General features: G+C 45.0%; 1 protein-coding gene across 3 annotated transcripts in view; it reads left to right on the forward strand.

The window, feature by feature from the left end:
• Positions 1-20,356, forward strand: part of LOC140421187 (copper-transporting ATPase 1-like) — a 155,345-nt gene that overhangs the window by 41,877 nt on the left and 93,112 nt on the right. For all 3 annotated transcript variants that reach the window (XM_072505690.1, XM_072505691.1, XM_072505692.1), the window contains 4 exons: positions 710-958; positions 12,930-13,093; positions 15,126-15,287; positions 16,053-16,129. In XM_072505690.1, the coding sequence (XP_072361791.1) occupies positions 710-958; positions 12,930-13,093; positions 15,126-15,287; positions 16,053-16,129 (652 nt within the window). The remainder of the gene's footprint in view (positions 1-709; positions 959-12,929; positions 13,094-15,125; positions 15,288-16,052; positions 16,130-20,356) is intronic.

Genomic DNA, 20,356 nt, shown 5'->3' on the forward strand with positions numbered 1-20,356 from the left:
GATGAAAAAAGTAAGTCATATAGTGTTCAAACGCTCCAAATGGGAACGCCTTGTCTCCCCTTTGCTAATGATTTTGACCAGAGTGCTATTGGGACTTAATCCAGGGGCTGTAAGGTTAATTTAAGGAGGGAAGAAATCAGCTAGGGTTCCTATTCCAGAGTTTCAGACATTGGTTCTTGCTGAAAGTGAGTGTGTTGTGTGAGAAGGGGATCCGTTTGGTTGTTACGTCCTTCCTTTTTGTTTCAGTCAGTAAATGCTCACTGCTCAGGCCCATATTTTGAGCGAGGTAACAGCATGATGGGCACCATGCCCTGACATGAGTCTTTTAGGAAAGGATATCTGTGCATAGTAGAAATGGGCACTTTCCTTCCATCCTGATCTGCCGTTAAATCCAGTCTTAGCTAATGGTTGCCAAACTCTTTTGTAAGTTGTCACGATCCAAAATGCCATAGTTTTGGACAAAACTTACCTGGTTTCTAGTAAACAGAGTGGCAGCAATGCAGTGGCATCTTACTTCATAGGTGTGTGAAATTACTCAAAGGGCATAAAAGGGCGGTTCTTCTGGGACTGGCACTAAGACATCTTAGGGCAGAGAACTATATCTGAGTGAAACCGCTTAATTGCTGACTTTGCTTGAGAAATGTGAATAGTTGCTGGCTTTGAGTTCACAAACAAATGTTATAATGTTCTGCAAATTGTATAATTGCAGCAAGTACAGAACCTGCAGTGTTACCAACAGACGTTTTGGTCAAAGTGCCTATGAAAGACAAAAAAATTAGGAATGGGCTATGTGAAACCGGGATGACCTACATGAAAGGAGAGATACTATCACAGGAGTCTGCCATCTCCCAACAGAATACAGAGGCTCCAGTGCCAGAAAAATGTTTTATTCAGATTACCGGCATGACCTGTGCATCCTGTGTGGCTAATATTGAGAGGAATCTGAAACAGGAAGATGGTAAGGAAATTTGTTCTGTATCTTCTATGGAATTTAATTTACTACAAACCTTTTTCAAGTTTTTAATTTTGGTTTCATCTCCCCTGAAATATCACAAGCTGCAACATTTTGTTGCGTGAAAGTGAGCAAGGGTGATTCCTCCTTTTTGCAACACCTGAAGGTGCTGATTAATGGCCTTGTTTGGAACATCTGGTCTGCAGCTTTCCTTTAGGTGATTTGGTTTTGTTCAAAGAGAGCATGGAGAGTAAAACATCTCTGGTGCTTATTCCTGCCCTCACCTGAATCCCATGGATGTGGGTAGTTATGAAGGATGGGAACCTTTCCAGTCTTTTTATCCCAAGCCATTGCTGAGGTCAACGCTAATGCTACTAACTGCTGCCTTGACTGAAGTTAGCCAACTCTGTGAGAAAGAGACAGAAAGGTCAACATTTCAGCTTGATGGGAAATAGCTTTTCTTTTTGAACTCGAACTGACCGACTGTGCAATTACAGCTTTTTATTTTTACTTCCGATCTCTAAAATTATTTCAGTTTTGTCATAAAAACTAAAAAATAGCTCCCTGGTTAGATGAAAATGAAATGAAAATCGCTTATTGTCACAAGTAGGCTTCAATGAAGTTACTGTGAAAAGCCCCTAGTCGCCACATTCCGGCGCCTGTTCGGGGAGATTCTGAATTGTGTAGTGAAATATCTGCACAATAATATCTCTGCTTTAGAACATAGAACATTACAGCGCAGTACAGGCCCTTCGGCCCTTGATGTTGCGCTGACCTGTGAAACCACTCTAAAGCCCATCTACACTATTCCCTTATCGTCCATATGAATAACATTTGAATGCCCTTAGTGTTGGCGAGTCCACTACTGTTGCAGGCAGGGCATTCCACGCCCTTACTACTCTCTGAGTAAAGAACCTACCTCTGACATCTGTCTTATATCTATCTCCCCTCAATTTAAAGCTATGTCCCCTCGTGCTAGACATCACCATCCGAGGAAAAAGGCTCTCACAGTCCACCCTATCCAATCCTCTGATCATCTTGTATGCCTCAATTAAGTCACCTCTTAACCTTCTTCTCTCTAACGAAAACAGCCTCAAGTACCTCAGTCTTTCCTCATAAGATCTTCCCTCCATACCAGGCAACATTCTGGTAAATCTCCTCTGCACCCTTTCCAATGCTTCTACATCCTTCCTATAATGCGGCGACCAGAATTGCACGCAATACTCCAAATGTGGCTGCACCAGAGTTTTGTACAGCTGCAACATGACCTCATGGCTCCGAAACTCAATCCCTCTACAATAAAAGCTAACACACCGTGCGCCTTCTTAACAACCCTCTCAACCTGGGTGGCAACTTTCAGGGATCTATGTACATGGACACCGACCGAGATCTCTCTGCTCATCCACACTGCCAAGAATCTTACCATTAGCCCAGTACTCTGTCTTCCTGTTATTCCTACCAAAATGAATCACCTCACACTTTTCTGCATTAAACTCCATTTGCCACCTCTCAGCCCAGCGCTGCAGCTTATCTATGTCCCTCTGTTACTTGTAACATCCTTCCGCACTGTCCACAACTCCACCGACTTTAGTGTCATCTGCAAATTTACTCACCCATCCTTCTCCGCCCTCCTCCAGGTCATTTATAAAAATGACAAACAGCAGTGGCCCCAAAACAGATCCTTGTGGTACACCACTAGTAACTGGACTCCAGTCTGAACACTTCCCATCAACCACCACCCTTTGTCTTCTTCCAGCTAGCCAATTTCTGATCCAAACTGCTAAATCTCCCTGAATCCCATGCTTCCGTATTTTCTGCAGTAGCCTACCATGGGGAACCTTATCAAACGCTTTACTGAAATCCATATAACACATCAACTGCTTTACCCTCATCCACCTGTTTGGTCACCTTCTCAAAGAACTCAATAAGGTTTGTGAGGCACAACCTACCCTTCACAAAACCGTGTTGGCTATCTCTAATCAAATTATTCCTTTCCAGATGATTATACACCCTATGTCTTATAAACCTTTCCAAGATTTTGCCCACAACAGAAGTAAGGCTCACTGGTCTATAGTTACCGGGGTTGTCTCTACTCCCCTTCTTGAACATGGGGACAACATTTGCTATACTCCAGTCTTCTGGCACTATTCCTGTAGACAAAGATGACTTAAAGATCAAAGCCAAAGGCTCAGCAATCTCCTCCCTAGCTTCCCAGAGAATCCTAGGATAAATCCCATCCGGCCCAGGGGACTTATCTATTTTCACCCTTTCCAGAATTGTTAACACCTCCTCCTTATGAACCTCAAGCCCTTCTAGTCTAGTAGACTGAATCTCGGTATTCTCCTCGACAGCGTTGTCTTTTTCCTGTGTGAATACTGACACAAAATATTCATTTAGCACCTCTCCTATCTCCTCGGACTCCAAGCACAACTTCCCACTGCTGTCCTTGACTGGCCCTACTCTTACCCTAGTCATTCTTTTATTCCTGACATATCTATAGAAAGCTTTAGGGTTATCCTTGATCCTACCTGCCAAAGACTTCTCATGTCCCCTCCTGACTCTTCTTAGCTTTCTCTTTCGGTCCTTCCTAGCTAACTTGTAACTCCCGAGTGCCCTAACTGAACCTTCATGTCTCATCTTTACATAAGCCTCCTTCTTCCTCTTGACAAGTGTTTCGACTACCTTAGTAAACCACGGTTCCCTTGCTCGACCACTTCCTCCCTGCCTGACAGGTACATACTTATCAAGGACACGCATTAGCTGTTCCTTGAACAAGCTCCACATTTCCATTGTGCACATCCCCTGCAGTTTTCCTCTCCATCCGATGCATCCTAAGTCTTGCCTCATCGCATCATAATTGCCTTTCCCCCAGATATAACTCTTGTCCTGCGGTATATACCTATCCCTTTCCATCACTAAAGTAAACGTAATCGAATTGTGGTCACTATCACCAAAGTGCTCACCTACCTGCAAATCTAACGCCTGTCCTGGTTCATTACCTGTACCAAATCCAATACGGCCTCGCCTCTCGTTGGCCTATCTACATACTGTGTCAGGAAACCCTCCTGCACACATTGGACAAAAACAAACTCATCTAAAGTACTCGAACTATAGCGTTTCCAGTCAATATTTGGAAAGTTAAAGTCCCCCATAACAACTACCCTGTTGCTTTCGCTCCTATCCAGAATCATCTTTGCAATCCTTTCCTCTACATCTCTGGAACTTTTCGGAGGCCTATAGAAAACCCCTAACAGGGTGACCTCTCCTTTCCTGTTTCTAACCTCAGCCCATACTACCTCAATCGACGAGTCCTCATCAAACGTCCTTTCTGCCACTGTACTACTGTCCTTTTAAAAAAAATTAAAACAATTTTTTATTAAACGTTTTCATAAAATATCAATAACAAAATGAGAAAAAAAAAGAACCCAACAGGGTTAAGTACAAAACACAATCTAAAAAAGCAACCCCCCAAACCCCTCCCCCCGTACCTAAATAATAAATTAACATTAACACCCCGACTTAAGACAGCAGGTGTATACACCCCCTCAGACCCTTCCAGTGTAAATAACATAAACAAAAATAAAGTAAACCCCCCCCCCCCACAACCCCCCGAGCTGCTGCTGCCATTGACCAATGTCTATCGTTCTGCCAGAAAGTCTAAGAACGGATGCCACCGCCTGAAGAACCCTTGTACCGACCCTCTCAAGGCGAATTTCACCCTCTCCAATTTAATGAACCCTGCCATATCGCTGATCCAGGATTCCACGTTTGGGGGGCCTCGTATCTTTCCACTGAAGGAGAATCCTTCGCCGGGCTACCAGGGACGCAAAGGCCAGAATTCCGGCCTCTTTCGCCTCCTGCACTCCCGGCTCCTCTGCCACCCCAAATATTGTGAGCCCCCAGCCCGGTTTGACCCTGGATCCTACCACCATCGACACCGTCCTCGCTACGCCCTTCCAAAATTCCTCCAGCGCTGGGCATGCCCACAACATATGGGTGTGATTTGCTGGGCTCCCTGAGCACCTAACACACCTGTCCTCACCCCCAAAGGACCTGCTCATCCTTGTCCCGGTCATGTGTGCCCTGTGCAGCACCTTAAACTGTATGAGGCTGAGCCTCGCGCATGAAGAGGAAGAGTTCACCCTCCCTAGGGCATCTGCCCACGTCCCCTCTTCGATCTCCTCTCCCAACTCCTCCTCCCACTTACCTTTCAACTCTGCCACCGAGGCCTCCTCCTCCTCCTGCATCACCTGGTAAGTTTCCGAGATCTTCCCCAATCCCACCCACCCCCCCCGAGAGCACCCTGTCCTGTACTGTGTGTGGCAGTAGCCGTGGGAATTCCACCACCTGCCGTCTGGCAAACCCCCCCCCCCATCTCTACTCCGCTCCAGGAACACCCTTCTCACCCTCGGAGTCCCTCGCGCCCACACAAACCCCATTATACTCCTGTTAACCCGCCTGAAAAAAGCCTTCGGGATAAACACGGGGAGGCACTGGAACAGGAACAAAAACCTTGGGAGCACCGTCATTTTGATTGACTGCACCCTAGCCGTCAGGGACAGCGGCAACGCGTCCCACCTCTTGAACCCCTCCTCCATTTGCTCCATCAGCCTTGTAAAGTTAAGTCTATGCAGGGCCCCCCAGCTCCTGGCCACCTGGACCCCCAAATATCTGAAGCTCCTCTCCGCCCTTTTTAGTGGGAGCTCGCCAATCCCCCTCTCTTGGTCCCCTAGCTGAACTACGAACAGCTCGCTCTTCCCCATATTGAGCTTGTACCCCGAAAAGTCCCCGAATTCTCTAAGGATCCTCATTACCTCTGGCATTCCTCCCACCGGGTCCGCCACATACAGCAGCAGGTCGTCCGCATAAAGCGACACCCTATGCTCCTCCCCACCCCGCACCAACCCCCTCCAGTTCCTCGACACTGTCAGTGCCATAGCCAGGGGTTCAATCGCCAGTGCGAAGAGCAGGGGGGACAGGGGACCTCCTCCTATTTGTGGCCACACTCGCCATCGGGACCTCATACAACAACCTAACCCACCTGACAAAGCCCTCCCCAAACCCGAACCTCTTCAGCACCTCCCACAGGTACCCCCACTCTACCCTATCGAAGGCTTTCTCAGCGTCCATCGCCACCACTATCTCCGCCTCCCCCCTCCCTCACCGGCATCATGATAACGTTCAAAAGCCTCCGCACATTCGCGTTCAACTGTCTCCCCTTCACAAACCCCGTCTGGTCTTCATGGATGATCTGCGGCACTCAATCCTCGTGGCGAAGACCTTCGCCAGCACCTTGGCATCTACATTTAGCAAGGAAATCGGTCTGTAAGACCCACATTGCAGGGGATCCTTGTCCCGCTTCAGGATCAGGGAGATCAGTGCCCGGGTCATCGTCGGGGGTAAAGCCCCCCCTCCCTTGCCTCATTGAAGGTCCTAACTAACGGCGGGCCCAACAGGTCCATATATTTTTAATAGAACTCGACCGGGAAACCGTCCGGCCCCGGTGCCTTCCCCGCCTTCGTGCTTCCTATCCCTTTGATCAGCTCCTTCAGCCCAATCGGGGCCCCCAGTCCCGCCACCAGTCCCTCTTCCACCTTTGGCAACTTCAATTGGTCCAGGAAACGGCCCATCCCTCCCTCCCTCCCGTGGGGGCTCGGATCGGTACAATTCCTCGTAGAAGTCCTTGAAGACCCCATTGATGCCAACCCCACTCTGCACCACGCTCCCTCCCCTGTCCTTAACTTCCCCCGATCTCCCTAGCTGCCTCCCGCTTCCGAAGCTGATGCGCCAGCATCCGGCTTGCCTTTTCCCCATACTCGTAGACCGCCCCTGGGCCTTCCTCCACTGCACCTCCGCCTTCCTGGTGGTCACCAGGTCGAATTCGGCCTGGAGGCTGCGCCTCTTCCTCAACAATCCTTCCTCGGGTTCTTCCGCATACCTCCTGTCTACCCTCACCATCTCCCCCACCAGCCTCTCCCTCTCCCTCCGTTCCTTGTGGGCCCTGATGGAGATCAGCTCTCCCCTCACCACCGCCTTCAGTGCCTCCCATACCATCCCCACTCGGACCTCCCGTTGTCGTTGGTCTCCAAGTACCTCTCTATACTTCCTCGGACCCGCTCGCTCACCTCCTCGTCCACCAACAGCCCCACCTCCAAGCGCCACAGCGGGCGCTGGTCCCTCTCCTCCCCCATCTCCAAGTCCACCCAATGCGGGGCGTGGTCCGAAATGGCTATTGCCGAATACTCGGTATCCTCTACTCTCGCTATCAGCGCCCTACTCAAAAAGAAAAAGTCGATTCGAGAATAAGCCTTATGGACATGTGCGAAGAATGAAAATTCCCTAGCCCCCGGCCGCACTGTACTACTGTCCTTGACTAACAATCCACCCCTCCCCCTCTTTTACCAACTTCCCTGAGCTTACTGAAATATCTAAACCCCGGCACCTGCAACAACCATTCCTGTTCCTGCTCTATCCATGTCTCCGAAATGGCCACAACATCGAAGTCCCAGGTACCAACCCATGCCGTAAGTTCACCCACCTTATTCCGGATGCTCCTGGCATTGAAGAAGACACACTTTAAACCACCTTCCTGCCTGCTGGTACACTCCTGCAACTTAAAAACCTTACTCATGACCTCACTACTCTCAACCTCCTGTATACTGGAGCTACAATTCAGGTTCCCAAGCCCCTGCTGAACTAGTTTAAACCCTCCCGAAGAGCATTAGCAAATTTCCCCCCCCAGGATATTGTATCTTCAGTTGGCTGAAGTTGTTGGGACTCATAATACAGCTTATTTTAACTTCTCCTTTTAAAAAATATATTTTTATTGAGTTTTTAACATTTTAACACTTTATCCATAAAACAAAACACAAATCAAAAAGAATAACTTCACTCTACCAACCAATACATATATGACTCAAAAAATAACTCCCCACCCCCCTCCCCCGCCCAATCACCCGCCCCATCTTAAAAAGCTGTTGAAATTTCCTCCATATCTTCAGTCTGGCCATCACCACCAGACTATCCAAATATTTCTCAGTGACCGCAACCCCGATCCCAACGAGTCTTCCTCCATCCTCAGCCACATTACCTCTGCCTCCCTACCCCAGCACCTTTCCTTGCGAAGCTCCTCAGGGTAGTGTCCTAGGCCCAACATCTTCAGCTGCTTCATCAATGAGCTTCCTTCCATCATAAGGTCAGAAGTGGGGATGTTTGCAGATGTTCAGTACCATTTGTGACTCCTCAGATAATGATCAAAAACTGAACTGGATTAGCCATATTAATACTGTAGCTACCAGGGCAGGTCAAAGGCTAGGATTCCTATGGCGAGTAACTCTCCTCCTGACATCCCTAAAGTCTGTCCACCATCTACAAGGCACAAGTCAGGATGCAATGGAATACTCTCCACTTGCCTGGATGAGTGCAGCCCCAGCAACAATCAAGAAGCTTGACACCATCCAGGACAAAGCATCTCACTTGATTGCTCCTCCTTCCACAAACATTCAAACCCTCCACCACTGAAGGACATTGGCAGCTGTGTGTACCATCTACAAGATGCACTGCAGTAACTCACCTAGGTTCCTTAGCACCTTCCAAGCCCATGACTACTACCATCGAGAAGGACAAGTAGCAGATACTTGGGAACCCCATAACCTGGAGGTTTCCCTCCAAGTCACTCACCACCCTGACTTGGAAGTATATTCCCGATCCTTCACTGTCGCTGGAGAAAAATCCTGAAACTCCCTCCCTAACAGCGTAGTGAGTATACCTACACCTCAAAGACTACAGACGTTCATGAAGGCAACTCACCACCACATTCTGATGGGCAACTAGGGATGGGCAATAAATGCTGGCCTAACCAGTGAACCCCACATCCCGTAAATTAATTTTTAAAAAGTGCTGCACATTCGGGGACAACTGTGTATCCTTTACAAACCCTGCCTGATCCTCCCCAACCATCTGCGGGAGGCACTTCTCCAGCTGAAGTGCCAACACTTTTGCAAGAATCTTGGCATCCACATTTAATAGGGATAATGGCCGGTACACCCCCACACTCCACTGGGTGTTTATCCCTTTTTAACAGAAGTGAAATAGATGTTTGTCCCATCATCTCTGGAAGTGCCCTCCTATCCACCGCATCCTCAAACTTCTCCATCAATAGCGGCGCCAGTCTGTCCTGAAAATTCATATAAAATTCCACCGGGAGCTCATCCAGCACTGGAACTTTGCCGTTTGCATTTTCCCTATCGCTGTTTGAACCTCCTCAGTCTCCACTGGCTCCTCCAACACTGCCTTATCTCCCCCCTCCACTGTGGGACAATGCAGCCCCATCAAAAACTCCCTCATATCTGACTCATCCCCTGGGAACTCCGATTATAAAATTCCTCAAATGCCATATTCACCTGCTCTGACGCAGTCACCAGCCCCCTCACCCCATCCCAGATCTAAACAATCTCCTGGGAGGTTACCTGCCGGCAGAGATGTCTCACCAGCAAGCAACTGGCCTTCTCCCCATACTCTTACAATACCCCGTTGCCCGCCTCAACTGCCAAACTGCTTTCCTTGTAGACAAAAGGTTAAACTGCGTTTGCAGTTCCTTTCTACTGGCCAAAGGTTCTGGAGTGGGATCTTCTGCATACTTCCCATAAACTTCCAAAATTTCAATTACCAGCCGTTGCCGCTCCCCTCTCGCCTCCCTATCCACCTATGAGCTGAGCTCAACCTTACCACTTCCTTCAACGGCTTCCATACCATCAACGGTGAGACCGCTCCAATTTTATGGACCCCACGTAATAGTCAATCACCGTTGCCATCTTCACACAAAAACCCAGATCCAAAAGTATCCCACATCCATCCTCCACGCCAGCTCTGTGCAGGCCCTTTCTCCAAGACCACATCCACCATGAGCGGAGTGTGATCTGAAATAACAATTGCCGAGTATTTCGCTTTCCACACCCCCGACAACAACAACCTTTAGAGCAGAACTCTGGCGGGAGCCACCCAATGTGCAACCACCACCTCCATGTCACCACTGGAAGTTCTGCTCTCACTCATTCTTGATTGGAAACATAAAACTACATCTCCTAATCTTATAAATTCTGTATCCCACAACCAACAGGCTTTTAAAACTCAAATCTTCAGCGTCCTGCAATAAAAATAGTCCTGAGGACACGCCAGTCTGACGACAGCCAATCAATCTTGACAGCTTAATTAAATTTAATTCTACTTTAGTATGTATTAGGTGTGCGGAGAAAATATATTTGTGAATCTATAAGGGGTTGTAATGTAATTTTGGCTTTCAGATGACATCCTTAAGTTATTCCAATCATCCTTGGTTTTCTTCTGAACCACTTGATTAAATTATTGCCTTCTTGGTCATTTTCAATCATCCTTTTCGTTTCTATTGTTTTATTTCATTAGTATTGTCTGCATTTAAGATGATTTTGTAGATTTTAATTTTAAACTGATTTGAAACAGTGTGAATTAAATTAAAAAGTAACATTCAGAAACTTGTTTTCCAAATAATACCCTTTGCAGCCCTCCACAGAAAGCATTATTAACGTTTCTGTCATTAAAGGAACGTACCCTACAATTTTTACATTTGCATCTATATTATAAATGTTTTGCACGTGTGTCACCTAAGGTACTGTATCATGGCATGTCCCTGCTGTGGGCGTCTTTCTCTTTGTACATTTGTTGCTCCCCTGCCCCCTCTCTCCCAATAATCCCACATCTCTTGTATTTAATTTGACACTGAAGCTTGGATTTATATAAACCCACTGCACTAACCTTCCACACTGCATTAATGCAATGTACACTCCATTCCTATGACACTGTCTTAATCTAAGACTTATCCCAGTTTAAATTGTCCCACACGATAGACGAAGGATTTTCTGACCACTATTTTTTTTTAAAAATGTTTCATTGGGTTTTGTTATACATGGTACAAATACAAATATACACACTCAGAAAAACGAAAAGAAATACTGAGTTTTTTTTTTACAAATAGGGGGTGGTGGGGGTGGTGGTCGGGACCTGGGTGGTGCCCCTAATGCTATTTACATTTTGGGCTTTTTATTCCTATTCATTTGCATGAGGTTCGGTCTTGGACTGTTCTTTCTTCTCGTTCTTTTGTTCTCGTTTCGACTTGCTGCATTTGTCCTCCCCTGTGTTTTCCACCCCGTTTGTGTTTCCCTCTCTTTTCTTCCTTCTCATTTTCCTCTCTTGCTTCTATTCTCCCCCCCCCCCCCCCCCCCAACTTCCCTGCTATCCCCTTTTTCTCTTGCTGGGTTTGGCTGCCCCTTCTTGTTTCCCCGGGTCTTCCCTTACTTCCCTCTCTTCTATTGTGTCTTGGCTACTCTTCCTAGCTCCTGGCTACTTAGTTGTTGGCCGCAAACAGGTCCCGGAACAATCAGGTGAATGGCTCCCATGTTTTGAGGAAGCCTTCTCCGATCCACTGATGGCAAATTTGACTTTTCTCCATTTGGAGAAATTCCGATAGGTCGCATAGCCAGTCTGCAGCTTTAGGTGGTACTGCTGACCGCCTGCCAAGCAGAATTCTACTGCGGGCGATCAGGGAGGCAAAAGCAAGGGCATTGGCCTTCCTCCCTATGAACAGATCAGGCAGGTCTGCTACCCCAAAGACTGCCACTTTCAGGCATGGCTCCATGCTCATCCCCACTACTTTGGACATATCTTCAAAGAAGGCTGTCCAGTACTCAGCAAGTCTGGGGCAAGACCAGAACATGTGGGCTGGTTGGCCGGGCCTCCTTGGCACCGTTCACATCTGTTTCTGACCACTTTTAGCCATCTCACGCTTTCTTATTACCAACCTTTTATTTAGCACAGCCCTATCTTAATCGAGTGCCAAATTTTAACCGTGGCTCTGGCCACAACCTGCAGTCCAATCCATTATCCATTAGTCACACAAGGTATTTGTATTTGATAAAATATATATTTATGCAATTATATAAATGATGACTGTGTTCTCTGTGTGTTTTGTATTGGATATTTCATAATTATCTCAAACTCATCCAGCTTAATTATGATGATTGAGGTGCACTGATTTATTTCTCTAAACCTGAAGGGAAAGCAAGATCATATTTATGTATCTGCAAAAATTTATGTGCACATATTTATCTATTTATAAATAGGATTGTGGCATTTATTTACACATGGTGCTGATAATGCCAAGGTCATGCTTTCTATTCATGTGCTGGATATTAAATATATTTGAGTATTACTGAAAAATAATGTGCATGCTGTCGAAGCTTTTTATCTTACACTCATCGGGACATATTTGCAAGAATACTAATTGTAATGGGAACAAAAATGTGCACTGCATGAGATGGGAGTACTGATTGGTTGGCAAGTGGACTCTGATTGGTAGAGGTAATGCCATGGGGAATGCACAACAGAACATTTAACAACAAAGCTTTTGTTTAAATTCAAATCAGGCAGGTCGACTCTAGTAGATCAAGGCATTGCCATGGGGAATGACTGCCCCCACAAACTTTTGTTTAGTTGAAAAAGGCATAATGAGTAGACATGCACTTTTTGGCTCCAAAGGGCAAGGTCCAATGTGTGAAATTCTATAACATCTCGCACGCAGTGAGGCTTATTTATTGTACCCTATTCCTGCCATCACTAACATTAGTGTTAAAAATCTGTTGTTAAAATTCTTCTTGACATTTTTACTTTCTTCAATTGAATTTTCTTTTTCCCCAAGTGCACAAAATAAAGTTTAAGCTAAGATGAGTCGGTCAGGGTTTCAGGCAGTAAATAATCCTAACTGAGGTGTTGCTGTTTAACCTCTTGCATCTTACTTAGAAATACCTACATTTAACACGTTCAGCAACTCCAAAATGTTAGCAGTACGTGTATTTTGATGCTACCTATACCATAAATTCTGAAATTGTTTTGAGTGTTAAAAGCAGGAATCACAAGACTGTGAATTTGCACTTTTTGTTCTGCCAAGGAATATATTCTGTATTGGTTGCTCTAATGGCTGGAAAAGCAGAAGTGAGGTATAACCCAAGAATCGTAAAGCCCCCAGACATTGCTGAGTTGATAAAGGAACTGGGCTTTGGAGCCTCTGTGCTAGAGAACTACGATGGATCAGATGGTCAATTGGAACTTGTTGTGAGTATTCAGTTCAAATATTGCTGAATTGTTCACAGTATTAAGTGCAGGAATCCCAATCACGCAAAAGAAATTTGTAGTGAGATTTATGGCTACTGACCTATGAGATTTTCAGGAAGGTCTTTGGTAAAGCATTGGGGTTGAAGGAATTGGCCACTTCAGCAACTGAACTTGCCGACAATCAACAGGCCAAATGTTGACTGTTTTCTGGAGAAATAATTAAAAAAAAAAAAAATGTTTACAACAAGGGACAATTTAGCATGGCCAATACCTGCACATGTTTGGGTTTGAGGGCTGACACCCATGCAGACATGGGAGAATGTGCAAACTCCATACGGACAGTTCCCGATGCCGGGATCAAACCCAGGTCCTCGGCGCTGTGAGGTAACAATGCTAACAACTGCGCCACCGTGCCGTCTCATTCTGGAGAAATTTAAGGGGTGAATTGTTGCACCTTTCAGCTAATTGGTGGCGTGCAGTCTGCCAGCAGAGGTAAGGTGCTGCTACTCACCTTTCCTACCTTCCCTGAAGGAGCAATCTAACTCTTGTAGTGTCTGATTGTAAACACCATTGGTAGTCGATCGCAGATGAGTTCTCATCTAGAATGAAGGATCTTGTTTCAACTTTGACAACTTATCGGGTTAAATAAGTATTTCATCGAGTCATGTTTATAGCACAGGTAGAGGCCAATTGGCCCATCGGGTCCATGCTAGCCCTCTGCAAGAGCAACTCCACTCGCCCCACTCCAGTAGCCCTCAAACATTTTATTGTTCATTGCTTATCCAATTCATGTTTGAATATCTTGATTGAGTCAGCCGCCATCACACTCCTCGCAATGCATTCCAGATGCTAACCACATGCTCCATAAAAAAGCATTTTTCCTCATGTCACCATGGTTCTGGTTCTCTACCCATTTGCCAATGGGAACAGTTTCTTCCTATCTACTTTGTCCACTCTTACCTTTGAACACCTCCATAAATCTTTTCTCAATATCCGCTTCTCTCAGGAGATCAGCAGCAAATTATTAAATTTATCCTCTTAACTGAAGTCCGTCATCAGTGGAACTATTCTAATAATATTTTTCTTTTTTTAAATTTAGAGTACCCAATTTTTTTTCTCCAATTAAGGGCCAATTTAGCATGGCCAATCTACCTACCCTGCACATCTTTGGGTTGTGGAGGCAAGACCCACGCAGACCAGGGGAATGTGCAAACTCCACACGGACAGTGACCCGGGGCTGGGATCAAACCAAGATCCTCGGCACCGTGAGGCAGCAGTACTAATTACTGTACCACCGTGCTGCCCTCTATTATAATTCTTATCTGAACTGCCACTAAAGCCTTCACATCCTTCCAAATGTGGTAGCCACACTACTCCAATTAAGGTTGAACCAGTGTTCTATATAGGGTCATCATAACGCCCTTACTCTTGTACTCTATGCCTCATCAGAAGATCCCATGTTTCTTATCAACCATTTCTCAATGTTCTGCTGCCTGAAATGATTTTATCACATGTGCCCCAGATCCCTCTGCTTCTGACCTTGTTAATTGCATTCTTTTTTTATTTTGCCGTTCTCGTTCTTCCTTCCAAAATGAACCACTTCACACTTCTCTGCATTCAATTTAATCTGCCACATGTCCACCCATTGTACTAGTCTATGTGCTCTATCATCCTCACAGTTCATAATACTTCCAAAGTTTGTGTCCTCTGCAAATTTTGAACTGGCGCCCTGAGCAATGCCCTCGTACTGACCTCTGGGGAAGCCCACTTTATGCCTTCCTTCACCCTGAAAAACACCTGCAGAGACCACTGTACCTGTCACTCAGTCAGCTTTGTATTCATGCTGACGATGTCCATTTTATTCCACGGTGCTTTAACTTTTCTGGCAAACATGTTAGGTAGCAAATCTGTTATGTAGCATTTAATGAAACATGTTTTGGAAGTCTATATACATGACATCAACTGCAGAACCCTTATCAGCCCCCTTTGCTACCTCATCAAAAAACAGTCAAATTCTTTAACTTTTACTTAGGTGCGAGGGATGACTTGTGCCTCATGTGTTCATAATATTGAATCAACACTCATGAAAACCAAAGGTATACTCTACACATCAGTAGCTCTTGCGACCAATAAAGCTCACATCAGATTTGACCCAGAGTGCATTGGCCCACGTGATGTCATCAAATGTATTGAGGTGAGTTTTGATTATTTTAATCTTTTGTGTAATAAACTGACAATTTGAAGATGTTTTATCAATTTATTCTAGTTGCTTGTTATATAATTGCTGTTCTTGAATATGTTGTGCATATTTCTGCATCTGTCCACCCTTGGAGTGGCCTGAGAACAGGGTCATGGTGATTGTATCTGATTTGACTGCATCTGACTTAACTGACTTAAGTACATTTGTGAACATAATATCAACCAGACACTTGTATTTTGTGTATAATGTTGTAAGTATTGTGGGCACTTTAAACATTCACACCCTTCATCACCGTGACTGCAGTGTGTACTGTCATACATTACAGCAACTCACCAAAGTTTATTCATCAAGACTCTACAAATTTATGACTTCCACCACCTTGATGGGCAAAGCAGCAGATGCATGGAAACACTACAATCTCCAAATTCTCCTCTATTGTCCACATCATAGGAACTTGGATGTATATCACTGTTCCCTCATGGTTGCTCGGTCAAGTTCTTTTAACAGTGAGGGAAAAGCTTCACCACACAGACTGCAATGGTTTAAGTAGGAGGCTCACACCTTCTTTAGAGCAACTGGGGATCAGTAATAAATGTTGGCCCCACTAATGACAAGCTTATGAATAATGTGAATAAATTAAAATTCTTTACATCATTAAACATAATTACTGTATGACTGCAGTTGAATTATTTTGTCAAAACGGTTAAAGGGACAAGTACCATCATATAGGAGTCCTGAATCTTAATTTATTTTGTGCAGGATCTAGGCTTTGCAGCTTCCTTAGACAAAAAAGATCGCTCTGCTAGCCACCTGGATCACAGAGAAGAAATCAGACGGTAAGTTCTCCCACATATGAAGTTGACCGTCACATTATTTGAGATGATTTATAAAATGTTGAAACTGATTTGGAAGGACTGAAAAGTAACAAAAAAGGCAATAGATTTTGAGACATGATGCTAACACCTGAGGTTTTGAATGCCACTTTTTGTTTTTGTTTACTTTGTTATAAATTGCGTTGCATCATGGTGCACAGCATCATGATTAGGCTCAAAGTAATGTCAAATTTTTATTTTACTGAATGATTCAGGGAATCCTATAGCTTCTAAATGTTGTACCTATTGGATCTGCTCTGCTGCCATACCATTTCATACAACAATAAAGGTTTGCAACACAAAAGGAAGGCATTCAACTCATTTTATTTGTGCCAGCTCTTTGCCAGAGCAATCTGAAATTAATCCCACTGCCTCCAGTTATTTCCATTGCCCTATATATTTTTTTGCTTCAAATATTTTTCTACGATGTGGAGATACCGGCGTTGGACTCGGGTGATCACAGTAAGAAGTCTAACAACACCAGGTTAAAGTCTAACAGGTTTGTTTCAAATCACTAGCTTTCTGAGCGCTGCTCCTTCCTCAGGTGAATGAGGCAGTAGACATCTCCTGAGTACGTGGGATGAGAGCACGTAGGGTGCTCTGAAGGTCTGGATCCAAGGTCTTGATCAGTCTGTTGAGTTGGCGAGTGTGTTCCTTGGTCGAATCTACAGGTAACTGGCTGTAGTGTTCCTAGTTGTTGAGATGTCAGTACACTTCTTTGCAGTAGTCCATTCTGTTCAGTATGACGGTGGCCCCTCCTTTGTCTGCTGGTTCGATGACCATGTTGCGGTTGGTCTTGAGAGCGCGACTGATGAATCTGGCATTGACGTGACTCCTGACGGCTTGAGCATAATGTTGAGTCTAGGGCAGCGGCCTTCTGGAGTGGTCCAATTCAACTCTTTCCGCTTTGGTTGTCACATCGCAGATCTCTCGGTCTGCTGTCCGGTTCATTGGTTGTCTCAATGGGTTCGCTGTCGGCCCCATGTGGTCTGAGGAAGAACTCCCAGAGCCTCATTCGCCTGATGAATTCCTCCGTGCCTGAGGAAGGAGCAGTTCTCCGAAAGCTAGTGATAAGCTGCAGCGCTGGGCTGAGAGGTGGCAAATGGAGTTTAATGCAGAAAAGTGTGAGGTGATTCCTTTTGGAAGGAATAACAGGAAGAGTACTGGGCTAATGGTAAGATTCTTGGCAGTGTGAATGAGCAGAGAGATCTCGGTGTCCATGTACATAGATCCCTGAAAGTTGCCACTCAGGTTGAGAGGGTTGTTAAGAAGGCGCACGGTGTGTTAGCTTTTATTGGTAGAGGGATTGAGTTTCGGAGCCATGAGGTCATGTTGCAGCTGTACAAAACTCTGGTGCGGCCGCATTTGGAGTATTGCGAGCAATTCTGGTCGCCGCATTATAGGAAGGATGTGGAAGCATTGGAAAGGGTGCAGAGGAGATTTACCAGAACGTTGTCTGGTATGGAGGGAAGATCTTATGAGGAAAGACTGAGGGACTTGAGGCCGTTTTTGTTAGAGAGAAGAAGGTTAAGAGGTGACTTAATCGAGGCATGCAAGATGATCAGAGGATTGGTAGGGTGGACAGTGAGAGCCTTTTTCCTCGGATGGTGATGTCTAGCACGAGGGGATATAGCTTTAAATTGAGGGGAGATAGATCTAAGACAGATGTCAGAGGTAGGTTCTTTACTCAGAGAGTAGTAAGGGCGTGGAATGCCCTGCCTGCAACAGTAGTGGACTCGCCAACACTAAGGGCATTCAAATGGTCATTGGATAGACATATGGACGATAAGGGAATCGTGTAGATGGGCTTTCGAGTGGTTTTGCAGGTCGGCGCAACATCAAGGGCTGAAGGGCCTGTACTGCGCTATAATGTTCTATGTTCTAAACCTGTTGGACTTTAATTGGTGTTGTAAGACTACTTACAATTTTTCTAGTCCTCCTTTGAAAACTACAGTGGGCCCTAATTAAATTACTCAGAGTGGCAAAGCATTCCATCCTCTGGCAACTCGGTGTAAAGACATTTCCTCTAACTTGTGCTCGCTCACCCACTGTTGGTGTCATTCATTCTTGGTGGTGACCTAAAATTGATTTTCTTTTCATTGTTGATTTCCTAATGAGAGAAAATAGTCTTTCTCCATTCAATCTGTGAAAACTCATTATTATTTGAAAAATCCTTACTAAATCTTCTCAGAACTCTGTGCTTCGAGAGCCGAGGAAAGGTTTTGGTGCAGAAAGAGGCGATTTAATCCATTGTCACTGCGCCGGCCAGAAAAGAGTAAAAAGAAAATAGCTACTCATTTTAATCCCATTTTCCAGTATCTGGCCTGGAGCCTTGCAGGTGACAGCACTTCAAATGCAGATCCAGGTACTTTTTAAATGAGTTGAGCAATTCATCCTCAACCACCATCAGTGAATTCTACATGCCCACCAGTCTTTGAGTGAAAACCTTTACCTCATTTCCATTCTCAACCTTCATCTTAAATCTACGCCCCTTGGTAATTGACCCTTCAGCTGGGGAATACAAGTCTTTTCTATCTACCCTGTCTAGGCCGCTCATAATTTTGTACACCTCAAACAGGTCACACCGTAGCCTCCTGTGTTCTTAAGGTAAACAACCTAAATTTCTCCAGTCTCTCTTCGTAGCTGCAGTCTGCAAGCCTTGGCAACATTCCTGCAAATCTCCCCTGTGCATTCTCCAGAGCAATTATGTGGTGTAATTACAAAACCATACACAACTCCAGTTGTGACATAACCAGCATTTTATACGTTCATCATTGTATCCCTACTTTCGTATTCAGTACCTCGCCAAATAAAGGAAAGTATTCCATATGCTTTCTTGACCGTCCTATCCACCTGTCTGGCCACCTTCAAGGGTCTGTGGACATGCACTCCCAAGGTCTCTCATTTCCTCAATCCCTTTCAATCTCTTCCTGTTTATTGTGTTTTCCCTTGCTTTGTTTGCCCTACCTAAGTGTATTCCCTAATTTTTTCTAGATTTAATTCCACTGATTTTTGCCACTCCATTGAAGCATTGATATCTTTCTGGAGTCGATAGCTATGTTCTTCACAATCAACTGCATGGCCAATTTTTGTATCATTCCAAATTTCCCAATAATGCCACTTCCACTAAAGTCTAAATTATTAATATGTACAGCAAAGGCCTCGACACCGAGCCCCATAAAACACCAGTGGAAACTTTTTTATTTGCAAAAACGTCCATCGAGCCTATTACACTTGTTTCCTGTCGCTGGGCCAATTTTGGATCCAGCATGCAACCTTCCCCTGTATTCCATGAGATCTCACTTTTTTGACCAGTCTACCATGTGGGAACAGATGCCTTGCTGAAATCCATGTAGACCTATCCACTGCGCTACCCTCATCAAACCCCCTTGTTACTTCCTCAAAACACTCTATTCATTTAATAAGATATGATCTTCCCCAACAAAGCCATGCTGACTATCCCTGATCAGTCTATGCCTTTCTAAGTGTCTGTTCATTCTGTCTCTCCGAATTGTTTCCAATAATTTTCCCACCACTGATGTCAGACTGACCGGCCTATAGTTTTCTGACATATCGCTGGCACCGTTTTAAAATAATGGTGCAACATTCACAAATCTCCTATCCTCTGGCACCTCACCCGTATCAAGTGAGAATTGAAAAATGATCCTTGGAATGTCCGTTATTTCCTCCCTGGATTAATTCAGCAGCTTGGGGTACAATCCATCTGCCCCTGATGATTTATCCACCTCTAAAGATGCCAGTCTCTCCATTACTACTTCTCGCACTATGCTTATTGTGTCTAATATTTCACATTCCTCTTTAACTGGAATGCCTGAACCATCCTTCTTAGTGAATACAGAGACAAAGTGCTAGTTGCATACCCTGCCCACATCTTCTGAATAAGCCCACAAGTTACAATGTACATCTCTGATAGGTTCTGCATTTTCCTTAATTATTCTCTTGATCTTAATTTATTGGTAAAACATCTTTGGATTTTCTTTGATTTTACCTTCAATATTTTTTCGTATCCTCTCTTTGCTTTCCTAATTTCCATTTGTACTTTCCCCTTGAACTTCCTATACTTCTCTTGGCTTTCTACAATATTAAACGGTAAAGACGCTATAGTCCCAGATGACCATCGGCTGCTTTCCCCTTTGAGGGGGAGAGCTGATGGTGGTGATTTAACCTGAG

Source organism: Scyliorhinus torazame, chromosome 5 (assembly GCF_047496885.1).
Source record: "Scyliorhinus torazame isolate Kashiwa2021f chromosome 5, sScyTor2.1, whole genome shotgun sequence".
Lineage (NCBI taxonomy): Eukaryota > Metazoa > Chordata > Chondrichthyes > Carcharhiniformes > Scyliorhinidae > Scyliorhinus > Scyliorhinus torazame.